This window comes from Lipotes vexillifer, unplaced genomic scaffold (genome assembly GCF_000442215.2).
Source record: "Lipotes vexillifer unplaced genomic scaffold, Lipotes_vexillifer_v1.1 scaffold322, whole genome shotgun sequence".
Classification (NCBI taxonomy): Eukaryota; Metazoa; Chordata; class Mammalia; order Artiodactyla; family Lipotidae; genus Lipotes; species Lipotes vexillifer.
Genome location: NW_006776528.1, coordinates 2,433,567 through 2,449,546, shown reverse-complemented (window position 1 = coordinate 2,449,546; position 15,980 = coordinate 2,433,567). Strand labels below are relative to the sequence as shown.

At 47.2% G+C, this 15,980-nt stretch overlaps 1 protein-coding gene across 2 annotated transcripts in view; it reads left to right on the top strand.

Annotated features, from left to right (window-relative positions):
• Positions 1–15,980, top strand: part of NTM (neurotrimin) — a 402,928-nt gene that overhangs the window by 273,595 nt on the left and 113,353 nt on the right. For both annotated transcript variants that reach the window (XM_007450402.1, XM_007450401.1), the window contains exon 4: positions 10,700–10,825. In XM_007450402.1, the coding sequence (XP_007450464.1) occupies positions 10,700–10,825 (126 nt within the window). The remainder of the gene's footprint in view (positions 1–10,699; positions 10,826–15,980) is intronic.

The window sequence follows — 15,980 nt, the reverse complement described above, 5'->3', positions numbered from 1 at the left end:
GGGAAAGAGAAAAGTCTGTGGAAGAATTTGGACCATACGATGGTCAAGGCGGGGTGGGGAGGACACTGCGGCCACCTTCCCACTGCAGTCAGCACAGTTCCCCGCTGCACACGGTTTTATAGCTTGTGCTTGAGTGTATAACCACCAGTGCCTCCAGGCAATTAGGAATTAAAGTGCTGATGATGCCATCAAGGCAGCTGAGAACGGAAGTGATCTTGGCACCATTGGCAGCCAGCAGATTGACAGCCTGGAGACGCTGGCTTCTGCAGAGCTGAGCACAGGGCCCCCAGGAGGCAGGGGCTCCATCCTTGCTGTGCCCCTTTGACCCTTGGCCTCCATCTGACCTGGACAGGGCAGCCTGGGAGAAGGGACTAATTGGAACCTGCTCTCCTGGGCAGCTCTTAAGGGCACGAGGAGAGCCTGAACAAAGAATATCTTTTCCAGGAGTCTGGGAGATTATGGTGACGTGTACAGGCACATTTGCATATTGTTTACTCTCAGAATGGCAAATTGTGAAGCTCATCCTTGGGTCTGGTGACAGCGCTGTCGTAGAAAGACCGTTCTTCTCTCCACACAGTGGGTTTCTGAGCAGAAGGAAGGACATCCAAGGGGCAGAGGTACATCTTCCTGAATGGGGAGAAAAGTGAGCCCTGTTAAAAATGCAGTGGCAGCACAGGAATGGAGGACTTAAAACTCAAGTATGTAAAGGGTCCCTCTGGCTAAGGCCCAGGCTGCCTGGGGGCCGGCAGTGTGTCTTGAGCCAGGTGGGGGCTGGGTCTCCTTTCTCTGCAGATCTTCTGCAGCTTGTGGAAACAGTGTGTCTGGAGGATGGGGTCTGGGATGCGGCACGAGCGGCACTCACACTTGGGTAGCTGTCCTTAACGGGCCCCTCGAGTTTCGTGGGCATCAGCTGCGTGCCTGCTTTGGAGAGTGAGAACCACTGAAAGATGCTGGATGCCAAGGTAGAAAAAGAATCCACTTGAAGAGGCTTTAAGGCAGGGCCTCTAAGGATGTGGCGAGGCTCTGGCTGCTGCGACCAGCAGGAATGGACAACTCCTGGTGAAGAAAAATTAGAATCAGGAAGGACCAGGAGCACCTTGCCAGCCACTACCTCTGAGACCGTGGGAAGAAACCTTGTCCTAGGCGTACTGTCCAGAAACCCTGGTCAGCCCTTCTAGGTTGGCCTTTACAGCAGGCAGTAACACTCTTTACCTGGAATCGATTGGACTCTGTGTTATCTCGATCATAATAGCATTCCTCTGCAGCGTGGTAAGCAGTTCACTAAGTGCTTTCAGTTATAGGACATACTTCGTCTGATTCCAAAACCCTGTAGGCAGAGCTTAGGTCTGAGATCTGCCACGTCCTGTAGCTCACTGACTTAGGGCAGGTTAGGAACTGGTTACAGCCTCAGTGTTGTGGATTACATAGGAAGAGAAATGGGCGGTATCTGGTACTTATTAGGTGTATGACAAATATTAATTCTCTTCCATGAGGAATAATAAAAAAATAATATTTCTCTGGGTTTCTCTTTTTAATTATTTTTTCAGTTTTCCTCATGAAGTCAGGTAGCTGAATCAGGTTCTTAATTGATTCCATTTTTTTGTACTATCATTTTCATCTTTGAGGACCTGTTTGTGTACATTTTAGTTGATTTTTGTAGGGACACCTTATTAAAGTATCTGCAGTCTGCCTGACTTCCTGTATGAGGACCTTGGGTTCACTGCATTACCTCTCTGAGTTTCAGGGTCTTTACTATACAGTGAGGGGGATGCCTATGAGCTACCAAAAGGATTTAAAAGGAAGCAGCAAATGTTAAGCCCCTGGCAAAGTGCTCGGCGTACAAGGTGTCCATGGTCCTTCCCTCCCCGTCCCGCCTCCGCTCCCTTCCTGAACTGGTCCCTAAAGAGCTGGCCCCGATTGGAAGTGTGGAGGGTGAAGCCCGTCACGTACCTTCAACCCAAAGCAGCCGCCATCACGCTAGAGCTGTACAATAGCTCGCCCTGTCTGGATATCGTGATTAGCAATAATTACCTTACATCCCCCCATTAAACAATTGACGAAGAGAGCATTCCCGGCAGTTTCTTGGATGTCGCCAAATATAACGGAGCACCGATGGTGACAAGTAGGTTGCTGTGAAATTCAATTTACTCGAATATGCCCAAAAGCAGTGAAGTGTGGAGTGGAGCCTGCGTGGTGTTTACTTTCCTCTCCAACGTCTCTATCAGGAATGACGAAACTGGATCAGGGAGCAGAGCTCATAAAAATTTCCACATTTCAGCTGATCCTGAAAGGAACAAATTCCGAACTTCAGAACCAGTGGTTTATGACTAATCCCAAATAAACCACTAGCTTTTCTCCCCGGACTTCCTGATTTTCCCCTGCAAACATGAATGGTTTTAGTATGGAGAGAAAGAAAGAATGAGATGGAAGAAATGGCAAAATGATTCTGGTAAAAGAACTAACAAGCCGCCCGAGGCTGTGTCCTCAAGGAGCTCTCTGCATGTTCAGGCTCTCATTTGGGCTTCTGAATCTCTAGACTCTAACCTTTCCCTTCTGGAAAGCGGAGGCAGCAAGCCCAGTGCTGGCGAGGGGGGAGGGTCCTATAGCAGACATCCATCCCCCACTGCCCCCATGCAGTCACTTCAAGATGCTGTGTATCTCAGGACCACTAGCGCATCTGAAGAAGTGGTCAGCACCCACCTGCGGGGGCAGCCTCCAAACCAGAGCATCCTCCCGGCCCCGCACTGCACCTGACGTCCAAATTTAGCCTCAGCCTGGCCTCTAGAAGTACACACACATTTTTAGTACCATGAATAAATCACATTTGAATAGTACTTAATGTGTAAAACGTGATTTCTCACAGTTTCATCTGATCCACAGAGCACGTGTTTTAAAAAGGCAAGATAGGTATTGATATAACTAAAATAATCAGAGTTAAAGGCTTTACATGAGTTTATACAGCTAGTAATAGTCGGGTCTGGGCTTCATATACCTGGTCTTTTTCTGATGCAACGCTTAGAATTCTTTCTCTTAAGAGATCCCACAGATTCCCCCGATACTGGTGTCCTATTATACAAATATTTGTATTGGAAAGAAGGAAGAAGGGAAAAGGGAAAGAAGAAAAGACAGACTGACTAGTCTTTTCAGTCAAAATAAGCCAAAGAAACACTTCTCAGTGGACTCAGCAGTGGGTTTGATTGATCATTCCTCTGTCATGATATGGGGACAGTTGGGACCCCTGGTTACAGGAAGCAGCAGCTACAGCCCTGCCTCAAATGAAAGCTCCCCGCCAGCCGCGGCTCCCTGGTCCAGTGCACAGTGGGAGGACGATGAACAGGCGGAGGATGGGTAGGAAGTGCCCGTGACGGAAGAGGGAGGAAGATGAGATATCCATGCAAATGCTGGATGGTCCAAAAATACATTGATGAAACCTCCCGCTCACTCTCCTGATAGAGAGCAATGCCGTGTAAGAATGACAGAGAGTGCCCCCTTTCCTAGATGCCCTGTGGGCAGACCGGTGGTCACGTGGAGGTGCAAAAGCAGGGTGCCCCACGTGGGAGGGTGAATCAGCAAGACTTCAGACCCAGAGAACACCAGGCTGGGTGTGTGCACTCCACTGCACGTACTCTCTATGGAGAGAATACATTTGGGATCAGATATAATCTGTATTCGGGTCCCACCTTCAACACTTGTTATCTGGGTAACAGAAGCACATCACTAATAGCTCACAAAGCCTTAGTTTCTTCATCTGTAAATTGGAATAATAATAGTACCACCTCATAGGATTCTTGTGAGATTAAATTAAATAATGGAGTCAGACTTCCTGTAAAATTTCTAACGCACAACAGAAATTCACAGTCTCAGTTCATATACGTATGTAGTTGGTTTCTGTGTATTTTTATGTATGCATCCAAATTTCAACATGCATTTATTGTTTTTCTAACCCATCTATCCCCTCATTAAAAGAAAACACTCTGGAACTCTGCAATTTTCAGTTGCATGTCCTTGAATATATCCTTGACCTCTCTGAACAGATGTATCTTCATCTGTAAAATGTGGGAAAGGAAACAATTAGGGTGACCGATGGCTTGGAACTTTTCTGGTTTTAGCGCTGAAAGTCCCGTGTTCTAGGAGACTCCTTTAGTTCCTGGTAAACCGGGACAGTTGGTCTGCTTAGAAATAGTATCTACTTGCGGGGTTCATGCAGGGGTAAGATAAAGTGAGCGCAATATATGTAAAACAGCGGTTATACAGCAGGTATTTAATAAATAGTAACCATTGACATTATTATACATGCTGAGAGTCTTCGAGGGCTATTCAGAGATGTTGAGGAAATGCAGTCATTTTTTGAGGTACTTGCACTTCCATACAGCCTTGTCAAAACACTTTCGTTCATTCATTCAGAAACTACGTGTTGAACACAAAGTGTGTTCAGACATCGTGGTGTGCACGGAACGCTTCAGCGAACAAGACAGCCAGCTGGGCTAACGTTTTACTGGGGAGAGCAGACCATATGCAGCAGTCTGGTGTGGGGAGTTCTACTTCAGGAGAGATGGTCGAGGAAGGCTTCATGGAGGAGCTGAGTTTTCAAGAACAAGACAGACCCGGCCAAGTGACGATCAGGGAGGAAGGAGACTGAAGAACCAAAGACTTGCCTGAGGTGTTTCAGGAGGAAAGGAGGCCAGTGGAGTGGACATTCATGCACCAGGTTATGGACCCAGGCCTGGCTGTCTCTGTGGGGTCTGGACACCAGGAAAGTCGAGGGTATTTCAGACAGCTCCTTTAATTCTGTAAAGACAAAGGTGCCAAGGCCTTAGCTGTGGCGCAGCCCTTGCTGTGGAAACTGTCCCGAGCCCCTGTGGGCATCTCAGACCTTCACTGCAGAGAGGAGGTGGGTGGGGGGGGCAGGGGGAACGGGGGACATGCCACCAGCACCAGAGGCAGCACCTGGGACGCATAGATCTGCGTGCGTCCTGCGGAGGAACCTGGTCCAAGCCGCTTCTATGTATCCTCAGCCCCACGGGACCGTGAAGGGCTTAATAAAACATCTCAATTTGGATTTAACAGGATATCTACTGTGTGCTAAAAACAGCAAAATTGCTATATATTAATGACATAATTATTAGAATTTAACACCTGGGCAGTGGAGGCTACACGAAGAGGAAGTTCCCTAGAATACTGTTTTAATAATTATGTTATTTAATTATTTACACGTTTGAATTAAACTTCAATAAGAGCCAGATTAAACCTTAACATAATAAATTAAATGTGGGACTCTATCCAAAAAGCATGGCTCAGGGGGTCTCTGCCTTTTTCCAAACATAGTCTAACCACTTCTTGATCTTTCTAGATTCAGACCTCAAAAGTCAGCAGAGACATCACATTCATCAATGTGGAAATAAGCTGATGGGCTTTTTTAAGGAATCTTGGACTCTTAGCAGGTCTCAGACTCACCCCAGACCTTTGGTTGTGTGATCCCAGCTGCTAACAGAATAGTTCTGCCACCCTGCTGGCCCCTTGTCATCTCATCAACTTGTCTAAAACAGAATCACACTAATGTTCTCCCCCAAAGATGTTATTCATATAACATAAGGGATCTGCCAGCTCAGCCATCCAGCTGCTGTTGAACAAAATGGCCTTCATTTGACTCCATGTTCCTGAATCCCCCATCCAGGCACCGTCAGGCACCCGCAGCTTGTCCTCGGCTTTACTCTCAAACCCATCCTTTTCTTTCCACCCTTACAGAGCCCATGGTTTAACCCAGGCCTTGAACATCACTCTCCGAAATCCAGTGTCTGTCTACCCAGTCCCTCTGACACATTGTTACAAGCTTATTTTGCTTAAAGTATGTTAATATATTTGTATATTCACTATATATTTATATGTAGTATTTCCTTTTTTAAACAATTTTAAATGCTTGCCATTGCCTATAGGATAGAGTTAAAACCCAGGAAGGACCTGGCCATTCAGGCTGGTCTGTAATCCGGCTCTGGTTTACCTCATTGACCTTGTATCCCGTTCTTCCTCGAGTCGGTTAGAATTTATCAACCTTCCATTCTGCGTTGACGTGACATACGTGTCTGCCAAGCACACAATATACGAAAACTCACTTATTGCATACTTCGCATCGCTTAGAGCCTCTGTAAGTATATTTCATAAACTTACCCCTAAATCATCAGAGGGATCCTGTGAGATATGTGCAACTGGCTTCACGACCTGAGAACACGAGGCACAGAGAGGCGAGGTGACTGGGCCAAGGCTGCCCAACTTGAACGTAGTAGAGCCTGGATCTGGACCACTGCTCTCCATCACCTCTGCTGCTGAGTAGACTTTGTATCCTCACACGCATCCTGGATTTCTGCCTTCCCAACCGTGCCCATGCACTTCTGTCCCACTTGAAGCAGCTTCACTTGCTCTGCAGACATGACTGTTTCTCTTTTGTTGGTACCCGAGCTAGACTCTGTAGCCCAGGAGAAGCCGTGCCGACACCCACACTCTTACTAACTCACAGAGTGCAATGTCTGTACCAACCTTCTAGCATCCAATCCCACACAGCGCTGTGACGCGGTGGGACGTATATATGCACTGTTTCCCCAAACAGATTGTAAGTTCATGGAGGGCCAAGAAAATGTATGCATTGCTGTACGTCATGGACATACCTAAGCCACGGTGTGTATATAGTAGGTGCTCACTCAGTGTTTGAGTGACTTTTGGCCATGTCTCCTCCAGTGGCTCCTTCGCTAGCCACCGAAAGTCTTACTAACAGTATTTTTCTAACATCACCTCCTTTGCCCAGAATGCCTTTCCTCCTCAGAACTGATTCATTTTTGCTTGTCTTCTGGGGATTAGCTTAGGTGTCTCATATCCAAGGAGCCTTCCATGACGTGCATCTCCAGGCTGGCTAGTGTGTCTCTCCTCTGCATTTCCTCAGCACCTTATCTGTCCTTCTGTGTCACAGTGCACTGAAGGGGTTTGCTTCTGCTCCTGTCTTTGCATCTCTAGACTGTGGACTCCTTGAGGATAAACACTGTGTCTTTTAGATGTCTTGCCCCTTAGGGCTAAGCACAACACTGGTATAAGGAAGTGCTCAGTTACTATTGATGAATGAATGAATGTGTGAGTGAATGAATGAAAACAAAGCAATCCTAGTGTGTTTCCAACCACCTGCATGATGAGATGAGCTAAGATGCAGGAGGTATCCATGGAAACAAAAAAAAATGTAAGTAGCCCTATCTCAGCAGTTCTGGGTCAGAATTTTCTTATGAACATGGATTAGCTGAGACCACAGTGCATCCTTGTCAATTCACTTTAATTTTAAATACTGACAACATGGTAGAAGTTGCCACCTGGAAGATGATACTTCTAACCTCCTAGCATCTTAGGCACTGTGCCAGTTTGGTTCTGGTGATTGGGATTGCACCTCTGGTCAAACCGTCTCAGCCCTATGCCATGAATGGGCTACCTTTCAAAGTCATCTCAAGGCAATTTGCCACCTTCAAGCTACACCCTGAGGCAGGATTGAAAGGCCAAGCATTTCACCAACTGCGACTTCGTGAGTTGGACACATTCCAGTTGTTAGTGGAGGGAGACAATTCTAGATGATTCTTCCAAGCATGAGGTGTGATGGTCTCATTTTATATACTTACTGTGCCAACAGCTTGGCCCAGACTACCTTCTCTTCTACTTGGGGACTGTCCATTGTTCTCTAGTGTATGATTAGCAGATTAGCTATCATGTAAGAAGCCAGGAAAATGAACTCCCAGTAAGCCCTTCCAAAGCAAGAGTAATTCATTACCCTGCCTGATTTCCACTTAAAATGTACTTTGAGCACACTTCCAGCTACAAACCCTAAATCACCCTGTGTTCACAAAGTCCATCATTTTTTTTATTTTATTGCATGGCATTTTCGTGACATAATCCCTCGCAGAGCATCTCAGAGTGCTTTACAGATCAATAAATTACTTACCTGCAGAGTCAAAGCGATGTCTGCAAGGCCAGCACAGTCATTCTGCAGGCAGCCTGTCCTCTGGGAAACAGGCAAGGCTGTGTGAGTGCCAAGGGTGGGCAGGATCAGGGCTATTAGGCAAATGTATGGCTTGGGGGTGAGGTGGGGTTCAAGAAGTGCAAGTCCCAGTTAAAGCTCTGCGAATAAAATACATCAAATGTAAATGATTCTAGAACTTAGAGAGCTTACAAATTTGGATCCTTCGGACAGTCAGCAAATCAAGTGTCCAGTCATTAACTCATCAAGTATCTTTCTCTCCTGGAAGGTTCAATCTAGCTTTTAAAATGATACAGCCATGAATCACAATATAATGTCTTAGAAGTCCCGCGTCTTAGAGCCAGCGGTCACTTCCCAGCCCTGGCCACATCAACCGTCCATTGTGTCTGTCCTGCCAAATATCCATGAGAATGCAGGTATGTGTGTGTGCAAGGGCATACACGCACTCGCACACACAGACATCACACCACAGTTGCCTCTCTACCTGAAGCTCCACACGGATTTAAGACTAAAAATGATTAATTGGTGCTTGCTTTATGCAAGGGACCGTATTGGACGCAGCAGAAAATAAAAAGATGAGCAAGATTCTTGTCCAATATCTTATACTATGATAATTTATAGCCAAGGAGAAAGATGAGGCAAGGTAACATAAGCCAGTTTATTTTAATGCCGTGGAGGAGGAGGCTACAGAGTCTCCAAGCAGGAGAGGCCACATCCCCTTGGATGTCACCTGGAAGACCTCATGGAAGGGGTGGCAGATCAACCTTGAATGAGGTTGAATGATTCCAGTAGGTCTAGACAGTTGGAGAAAGAGGCGAAGGAACCAAAACCAGTAGCAAGGGCTTGGGGCTCAGAAACCAAAGTCCAGTGCATTCTTGTTAATGAGCGTTCCTGGTTGGGCACAGTGTGGAAACAGATGGGAAGCCAATTTTCAGGAGAAAGAGGGGAAAGGAGCACAGGCTGAGAGCAGCTATCTGCACGACACCCTCCCTTCTGGAGGAAAAAATCCAACACCGTCAGGAGTGAGTGATGAACGGTTCCAGGAGAGGAAAGACCAGCACGGAATGTTCCAACCAGTCTGATTTTCCTGTGAGGGTGGCCCCGTGACCTTGGTCCCATCCAGGGAATAAGGGCGGTGCTCAGCTTGCCTGGGGTCTCCTGCAGGCCAGATGGCACTGTGTCCTTGGGGATAACGGGTCCTGGAATAGCACACGCGGGTGGCTCAGAGGCATGCTGATTCAAGGAGGCGACCTGACCTGAAGATGCCTAATAGAACCCGACAGAGGGGCCCCTTAACCTGTAAAGAGCTAATGTGCCCAAACCAGTGTGAGTAGAACTGAAATGACTTGTGTTAACGGCCCGGTTCTGAGGTTCTCACAGACATGTAGCCAGGTGGGGAGGTGGCTCCCATGAACAACCATTATAATTCCATCCTATAAATATGTGTTGGGTTTTATACTATGGATATAAATATAAGTAAGATCTGGCTCAAGCCATCAAAAAAGCTCATGGTCTAGGGGGTGAGGGATGCTACGCAAATAACTACAGCACAGTGGGATAAGGGCCAAGAATTGGAGTTTGGGGGGCTGCCCAATAAAAGACCCTTACTTTATAAACCCATTGGCAGACAAGACAAATGAGTAGTCATTTCATGGTCAAGCATCACATTCGCTAGTGGTAAAGATGATACCGGGGAATTGGGCTTAGATGTGCAGCAACAATGAGCTTCCAGCTCTGAGCCCCAGAATGAGACAGATGCACACCCCTGGCTGTGCTCATCCCCGTGGGATGCTGTCCTGTAAAACATAAATGAGTAAGTGCACAACATAATGTAACTTCCTAAGGAAACCCTGGCTCCAAAACGAAAGACTAAACAAAGTTGGGGGATTCTGTCCCCAGATCTACAGTTGGGATGAACCTCTTCATCCTTTGGGGGGATTAATCTAAGACACAAGAGAGAGAAAGAGGCCAAGTCTGTCACGTCTGATTGACTCCCCCTCAGGTGCGTGTAACATATCTGGGTGCAGGATCTTTGAGTTGTGCAGGAGGCCAGAGGGAGTGGTAGGGAAAGCTGCGACAGTGGCATATGATTTGGGTCTAAAAGGATGACTGGGAGTTTCCCAGGAAGGACAGAAGGAAGAATATAGATCCCAAATGCAGGCTGACCAGGAAGGACATGATGAGTTGGGGATGACAACAGGGTAAGTAGAGGTGGAATGTCAGTGGAAACAGAGGTTCGGGCTTGATTCCGAAGGGCCTGGTTTGCTTGGATGAGGGGCTTGCGTGTTTTCAGGTGGGCAGTAGGAATGGTTGGAGGTATTTAGGCAGAGACGCGACATGATCAGAAGTGCATCACATAAAGACGGCCGTGACGTGGTGTGGAGCCGGAGTGGGCGGAGGGTGTGGTTGAGAGTGGAGACCGGAAGAGGGTGGGAGGCTAGAACAGTTCCTGTGGGGCTGCAGTGGAACCATCCCTTTCAGACCCTCTGACATTGCGTGTACCTAGGAAGAAATAGAAACTGAAGTCAAGGTGAGACGTTTCTTTCACGTGTAAGGTGAGTCCTCTGATTCCTCGTCCTCGACTCTGTAGCCCCAATATTGCCATCCCTGGGTTATTCCGCCAACTACCACTTGAAGACAACAAAGAAATGTTTCAGCAGGATTTTAATTTTCCTTCTACCTATATTGTCTCCACAGTATCTCCCAAAATCGTAGAGATTTCTTCTGATATCTCCATCAACGAAGGCAACAATGTCAGCCTCACCTGCATAGCAACGGGTCGACCAGAGCCGACGGTGACTTGGAGACACATCTCCCCCAAAGGTGAGAGAAGCAGTTTGGTGTATCGTGTCGTGAGAGGAAGCGGGAGAACCATTGGCCTTGGCAGGACGTTATGGCGCTGGTGACTTGGTCCCAAGGGTCCCCCATTCTTGGTGGCCTGATAACAAGATGCTCATGGGTCCGCAGAGAATATCGGTGTTCTCAGCGCAAGACAGGCATATGCTCTGAGATTTCAGAAATCACACTGGAGGATGTCTCCAGTCCCTGGGAAATTAATCCCAGTTGTTTCTGGGTGAAGCGGTGGTAAGCTGTTCTGGGCGACTTTCCTGGTCACGTTTGGCGATGGAGGGGTCTGCTCGGTGTTGGTGGCGTTGTTCAGCTGGCTGTTTTGTAAGAGGGAGAAGACACAAACACACGATGATGGATGAGGGTTTGGGATGGCCACATGCCTACAAGGAAAATTTCCACGTCGGTGCTGCTTCAGCAGTGCCAAATATCTGGTCGCTAGGCCATTCGTCCTTTTGTGGTTTTCTTGTTGCTGTACTCTGATTAATCCTAGATAACAAATACAACTTAATGTGTGACTGAATTGCAAAATTCACTTTGTCTAAACGTCTAGGTGTTTTGCAGACCGGGCTAAGTGTTGTTTTGTGCTTTCACGGATTGAACGTTAAACTTTTAGAATTTAAGGCAACATGCCATTTATTATTAAGCTAGCTTTTATGCGAGGTGCATTACATTATTTCATTAGTTCTAAAATGTCTGTCGAGTGTTTACATAGCAATAAACCACAACAGACAAGTCCCTGCTCTCATGAGCTCACATTCTCATGAGATGAGTAACCAAAATAATAATGTTAATAGTATGTGGTAATAAGGATGAGAAAATAGAGCAGGATACATTGACAGAAGGACAAGAGGTTTGGTCAGGAAAGGCCTTTGACAAGGTGACATTTGAGCAGAGACCTGGAAAAGATCCTTAATTTCACTGCTTATATCTGGCTAACGTGGAATATATTTATGTATGTATGTATATGTGTGTGTGTGTGTGTGTGTGTGTGTGTGTGTGTACCTGCATGTATGTATGAAGGTAAGTGCATTGCTGAGTCACGCAGGTTTAAGGAGGCTAACGAAGAGATACACACTGCTATAAAATAGATAAACAACAAGGACCTACTGTATAGCACAGAGAACTGTATTCAATATGTTGTAATAAACTATAATGGAAAAGAATCCAAAAAAGAATATATATATATATATATATATATATATATATATATATAGAACTGAGTCACTTTGTTGTATACCCAAAACTAACACAATATTTTAAATCAACTAGATTTCAATAAAAATAAAGATGCTAAAGTCGCCACCAGCGTGGTTTGCTGGGTGTTTCAGGCTGAGTCCCCCTAAAGCAGACCCTGAGAAGGTGACTGGCAAGTAAGAAGTTTACTGGAGGCGCCCTTGGGATCAAGCCTGTGGAAGGGGAGGGAGGGAGGCGGGGTCAGGCCGAGGGAGAGGTTGAGTTGCCATGATGACCAGGGAAGCATCTCTACTAGCCCTGTGGGGTGTTCTGAAGATAGGATGAATTGTCCTCTATTGAGGTTATGGGGGTGGCCTTTTATGCCAGCACAACAGTCGAGGTCAGGGAATTCGGGCTGTCCCCAGAAGAGCTGTGACCCAGGCCAGGCATCTCTCTTCATATGAGACGGTCCCCATGAGGGGCTGCAGCCGAGGGCTGTCTGTCCACCCCCTGGGGCAGGCATCCTTCGTTCCTGAAGAAGGCAGTGCATCACAGGTCTACTACACCTGGACATTAAAAAAAACATCAGTTGAAGACTGATTGGGCCCAGAAACCAAATTCCCTCTCTCAGGATGACAGTTAGCCCTACGGAGGTTTTCAGAAAAGGGATGAGGTTTTCATTGTGTTTGGCCTGAAATGCTGGGAGCTGTCCCCAGCCACCGCTCCTGACACTACCACCATGAGCAGAGGAATCAGAGAGATGCTGGAATTTCTGCCAATCTCTCGACTGGAAATGACCTTACATGTGGACTGGCCCACAGTCTGGGAGGAGGCTTCACTGTGCTTGAAGTTGTTAGTGATGGAACTTGGGCCTGGGGCACATCCCAGGGTGGGGCATCCAGATGGACAGACTTTCTGGTCCATGGTGCACGCCGTTCATCACTGCTTAATGCCGGGACCTCGGTGCCGCTGGACTCCAGGGCCGTCTGTGCCTTTAGCATACGCTACCATTCATCGTCCCAGGTACACGGACTTTCCTTCTGTCAGGTGGCACCATCCCCTCCATCCTGCAAGTCCCCTCTGTCTCCTGCTTGATGTCTTTTCTCATCCCTCCTCTGGCCCTGCAGCTCTCCGTCCTTTTCCTCTCTGTCCTCTCCTGTCGTCTCTTCCCCTCCCCTCCCCTCTCCTTTTTCCTTCTTTCCCTTCTCCTCTGTACAGCTCCTCTTGCTGTCTTGTCCTTTCATGCTTTCTGTTTTTGTTCTCCGCCTTCCTCTCTCTCACAGCCTCCTACACAGCCTCCTTCTGTTTCATCCCACATTGTCATTTCTTTCTTCTCTCCCTTCTCCTCACAAGCACTTTTGTCTTCCCTCTGCACTGGCACCCTCTCCGTTCCTCTTGCTGAGGTTCTCACCACTGTGCCCTAGCATCCTTCCCTCTCTCCTGGCCATCCAGCCGCCTCATTTCCCCAGGGGACTCGACCTGATGCTTCCATTTTATGGGGGTTTTAGCTGCTATGGAAACAGAAGATGGATCAAGGGGAGAGGAGAAGGATAATCAGAATCCACCTGTGGATCAGAGTAATTTGGACGAGCAGCTTTTCCCAGATCTGTGGTCTGGACTAGCTATAACCCAGATTCAACCTGATGCCACATTCCGCACAGTAGCTGATCACCCCGGGGCTCACGGGGTGCCGCTTCCTTGGTGACTGATTATTTGGAGATCAGAGCTGTCATCGGGCTGCTGCCCAGCCCGAACTGGAGCTGGAGACCCTCAGCAGCCAGGCCTTCATCTTGCCCCGCTAAATATTTCCACAAGGCTGCTTATTTTAAATAACGTAGGGACAAGATGTGGGTTCCTCGGAGAAAAAGATAACGCTACACCTGAGCGAAGGCTCCAGAGGCAGAGAGCTGCTCTCACCCTTGCTCCCACTCTGTGTGGGCAGATCACATTTCAGTCAAGGTCATTCTTATGCTCACACCCATTAACCCCTGATGGAGGGCTGACCCTGGCCAAGCACTTTGGGCAACCTTGATGGCTTCACTGCATGCTCTCTCCAGACTGGTCTGTTTGTTCTGTGCATTTCTGAAAACTCCTAGTTTCCTCTATCACAACTTATATGGGGCTGCAGTAAGCTGATATAAATCTCTTCTTTTTAAAAAAAATTTATGGAGGTAACATTGGTTCATAACACATCGGGTTGGCCAAAAATTTGTTCAGGTTTTCCATAAGATGTTACAGGAAAACCCGAACGAACTTTCTGGCCAACCCAATACAAGTTCCGTGTATTATATTTTGACTTCTGTATGCACTACAGTGAGCTTACCACCAAAAGGCTAGTTTTCCATCCATCACCATACAGTTGACCCCCTGCACCCATTTCACTACCTCCCCTGACCCCACTTCCCCTCTGGTAACCATTACTCTGTTCTCTATATCTATGTGTTTGTTTTTCTTTGGTTTGTTTTGCACATTTATTTTGTTTTGTTTTGTTTTCATATATTCCCCATGTAAGTGAGATCATATGGTATTTGTCTTTCTCTGTCTGACTTATTTCACTTAGCATAAGGTCCCAGCCTTGACTCCTTTTATGTGGAAAAGTAATAGAGCAATGTTAACCACCGTTGTATCAGTAGTGGCTCATCCATCCAGATATACAGAAACTGGGAGTGAGCTTATGGTGGGAGGGGTGTTGGGGGTCTTTCTCAGAAGGTGCCTACCTGGCACTTGGCATCAGGTGGAGAAAATGTCAGTTGTACTTATCCAAGATAGAGAGGGAGGTAAGACCTCCCAAGCTACCTCTTGGCGTTGCTATTGATCGTGAGAAGTGTCTCACCTTTTATTACTGGTTATATGTCTTTTTAGCTCCCTTCATGAACTTATAGCTCCCAGGAGTTCAAGGAGAAGGTGTACTAGCTTTGTAGAGACATCTGCCCTCATGGTGCATACCTGTTTTGAAGGGTACAGGTGTTGCTTGTACCTGCACAGGCCTTGGTCTTTTCAAGAGGAGGAGCCCACGTCGCTTCCTCACACGGGAATGCCGCCTGGAACTGCACGAGTGTTCTAATAGCCCCTCACCGAATCCCACCTGTTAGCCTGCTGCTCCGGCGCTGAAGGACCGTCAGTGGTCCCCAGGGTCCCTTAGACACAACTCTCACTCATGACTCTGCATCTTGTCTTGTCTTTTCCTTGTCTAGGCATGCAAGAATTTATTTTGTCATAGCCCTTAAGCTCGAGTCTTTCTATCCAAAAGAATACCTTTAATGCTCTCTATTCCTCTGGGTCTTCTAACAGATAAACTCTCTCTTTCAGTGTATTCGAAAGATGCTCCTCAGGACTTCACAGTTCATAAAAAAATTATTCTCAGAGGCCAATTTTCATGTCTCCAGTTTCTGTTGGACTGTCAGAGCTTTAGAGAGAAGGCTGAGGTTCCTGTATTTCCACATCCCTGGGAGCCGACCACAAAACCCAGAGGAAGGCCTGAGTCCAGCCACTGCTGCATGGGCTCCACTGTACATATGGGGTAATGGCTCACTCAGTGTCCTGATGGGGCTGCCCTCTCGGGTGCACCTGCCTCACCCTTTATCCCATCAAACAAAACACTGAAAATATCAGTAACAATCTCACCAAGGCTGCTGAGAGAACACCTCCTACCTGGGTATTAGCAGGGGGCTCAGGAGCTTCCAGTGATCTGTCCAAAGAGATGTCCTGATTTCTGATTCATCAGTTCTTTGAGACCAGAGCCTATGTCTCTCTTTTCTTGGGTTCTTCACCTCCTAGCGCAATGCCCAGCACCTAGAAAGCATCTAAGAAATATGTGTTGATTCCGTGAACAGCCCTTGTGTTTGCTGGTGCCCCAAAGGGGATGGCCGTTCTCCTAATTCAAAGATTCCATCCCCATCCTTGGGGAATTCTTGTCCACTTTGATGTTGTGGTCCAGACCTGGTGTGTCTCCTGC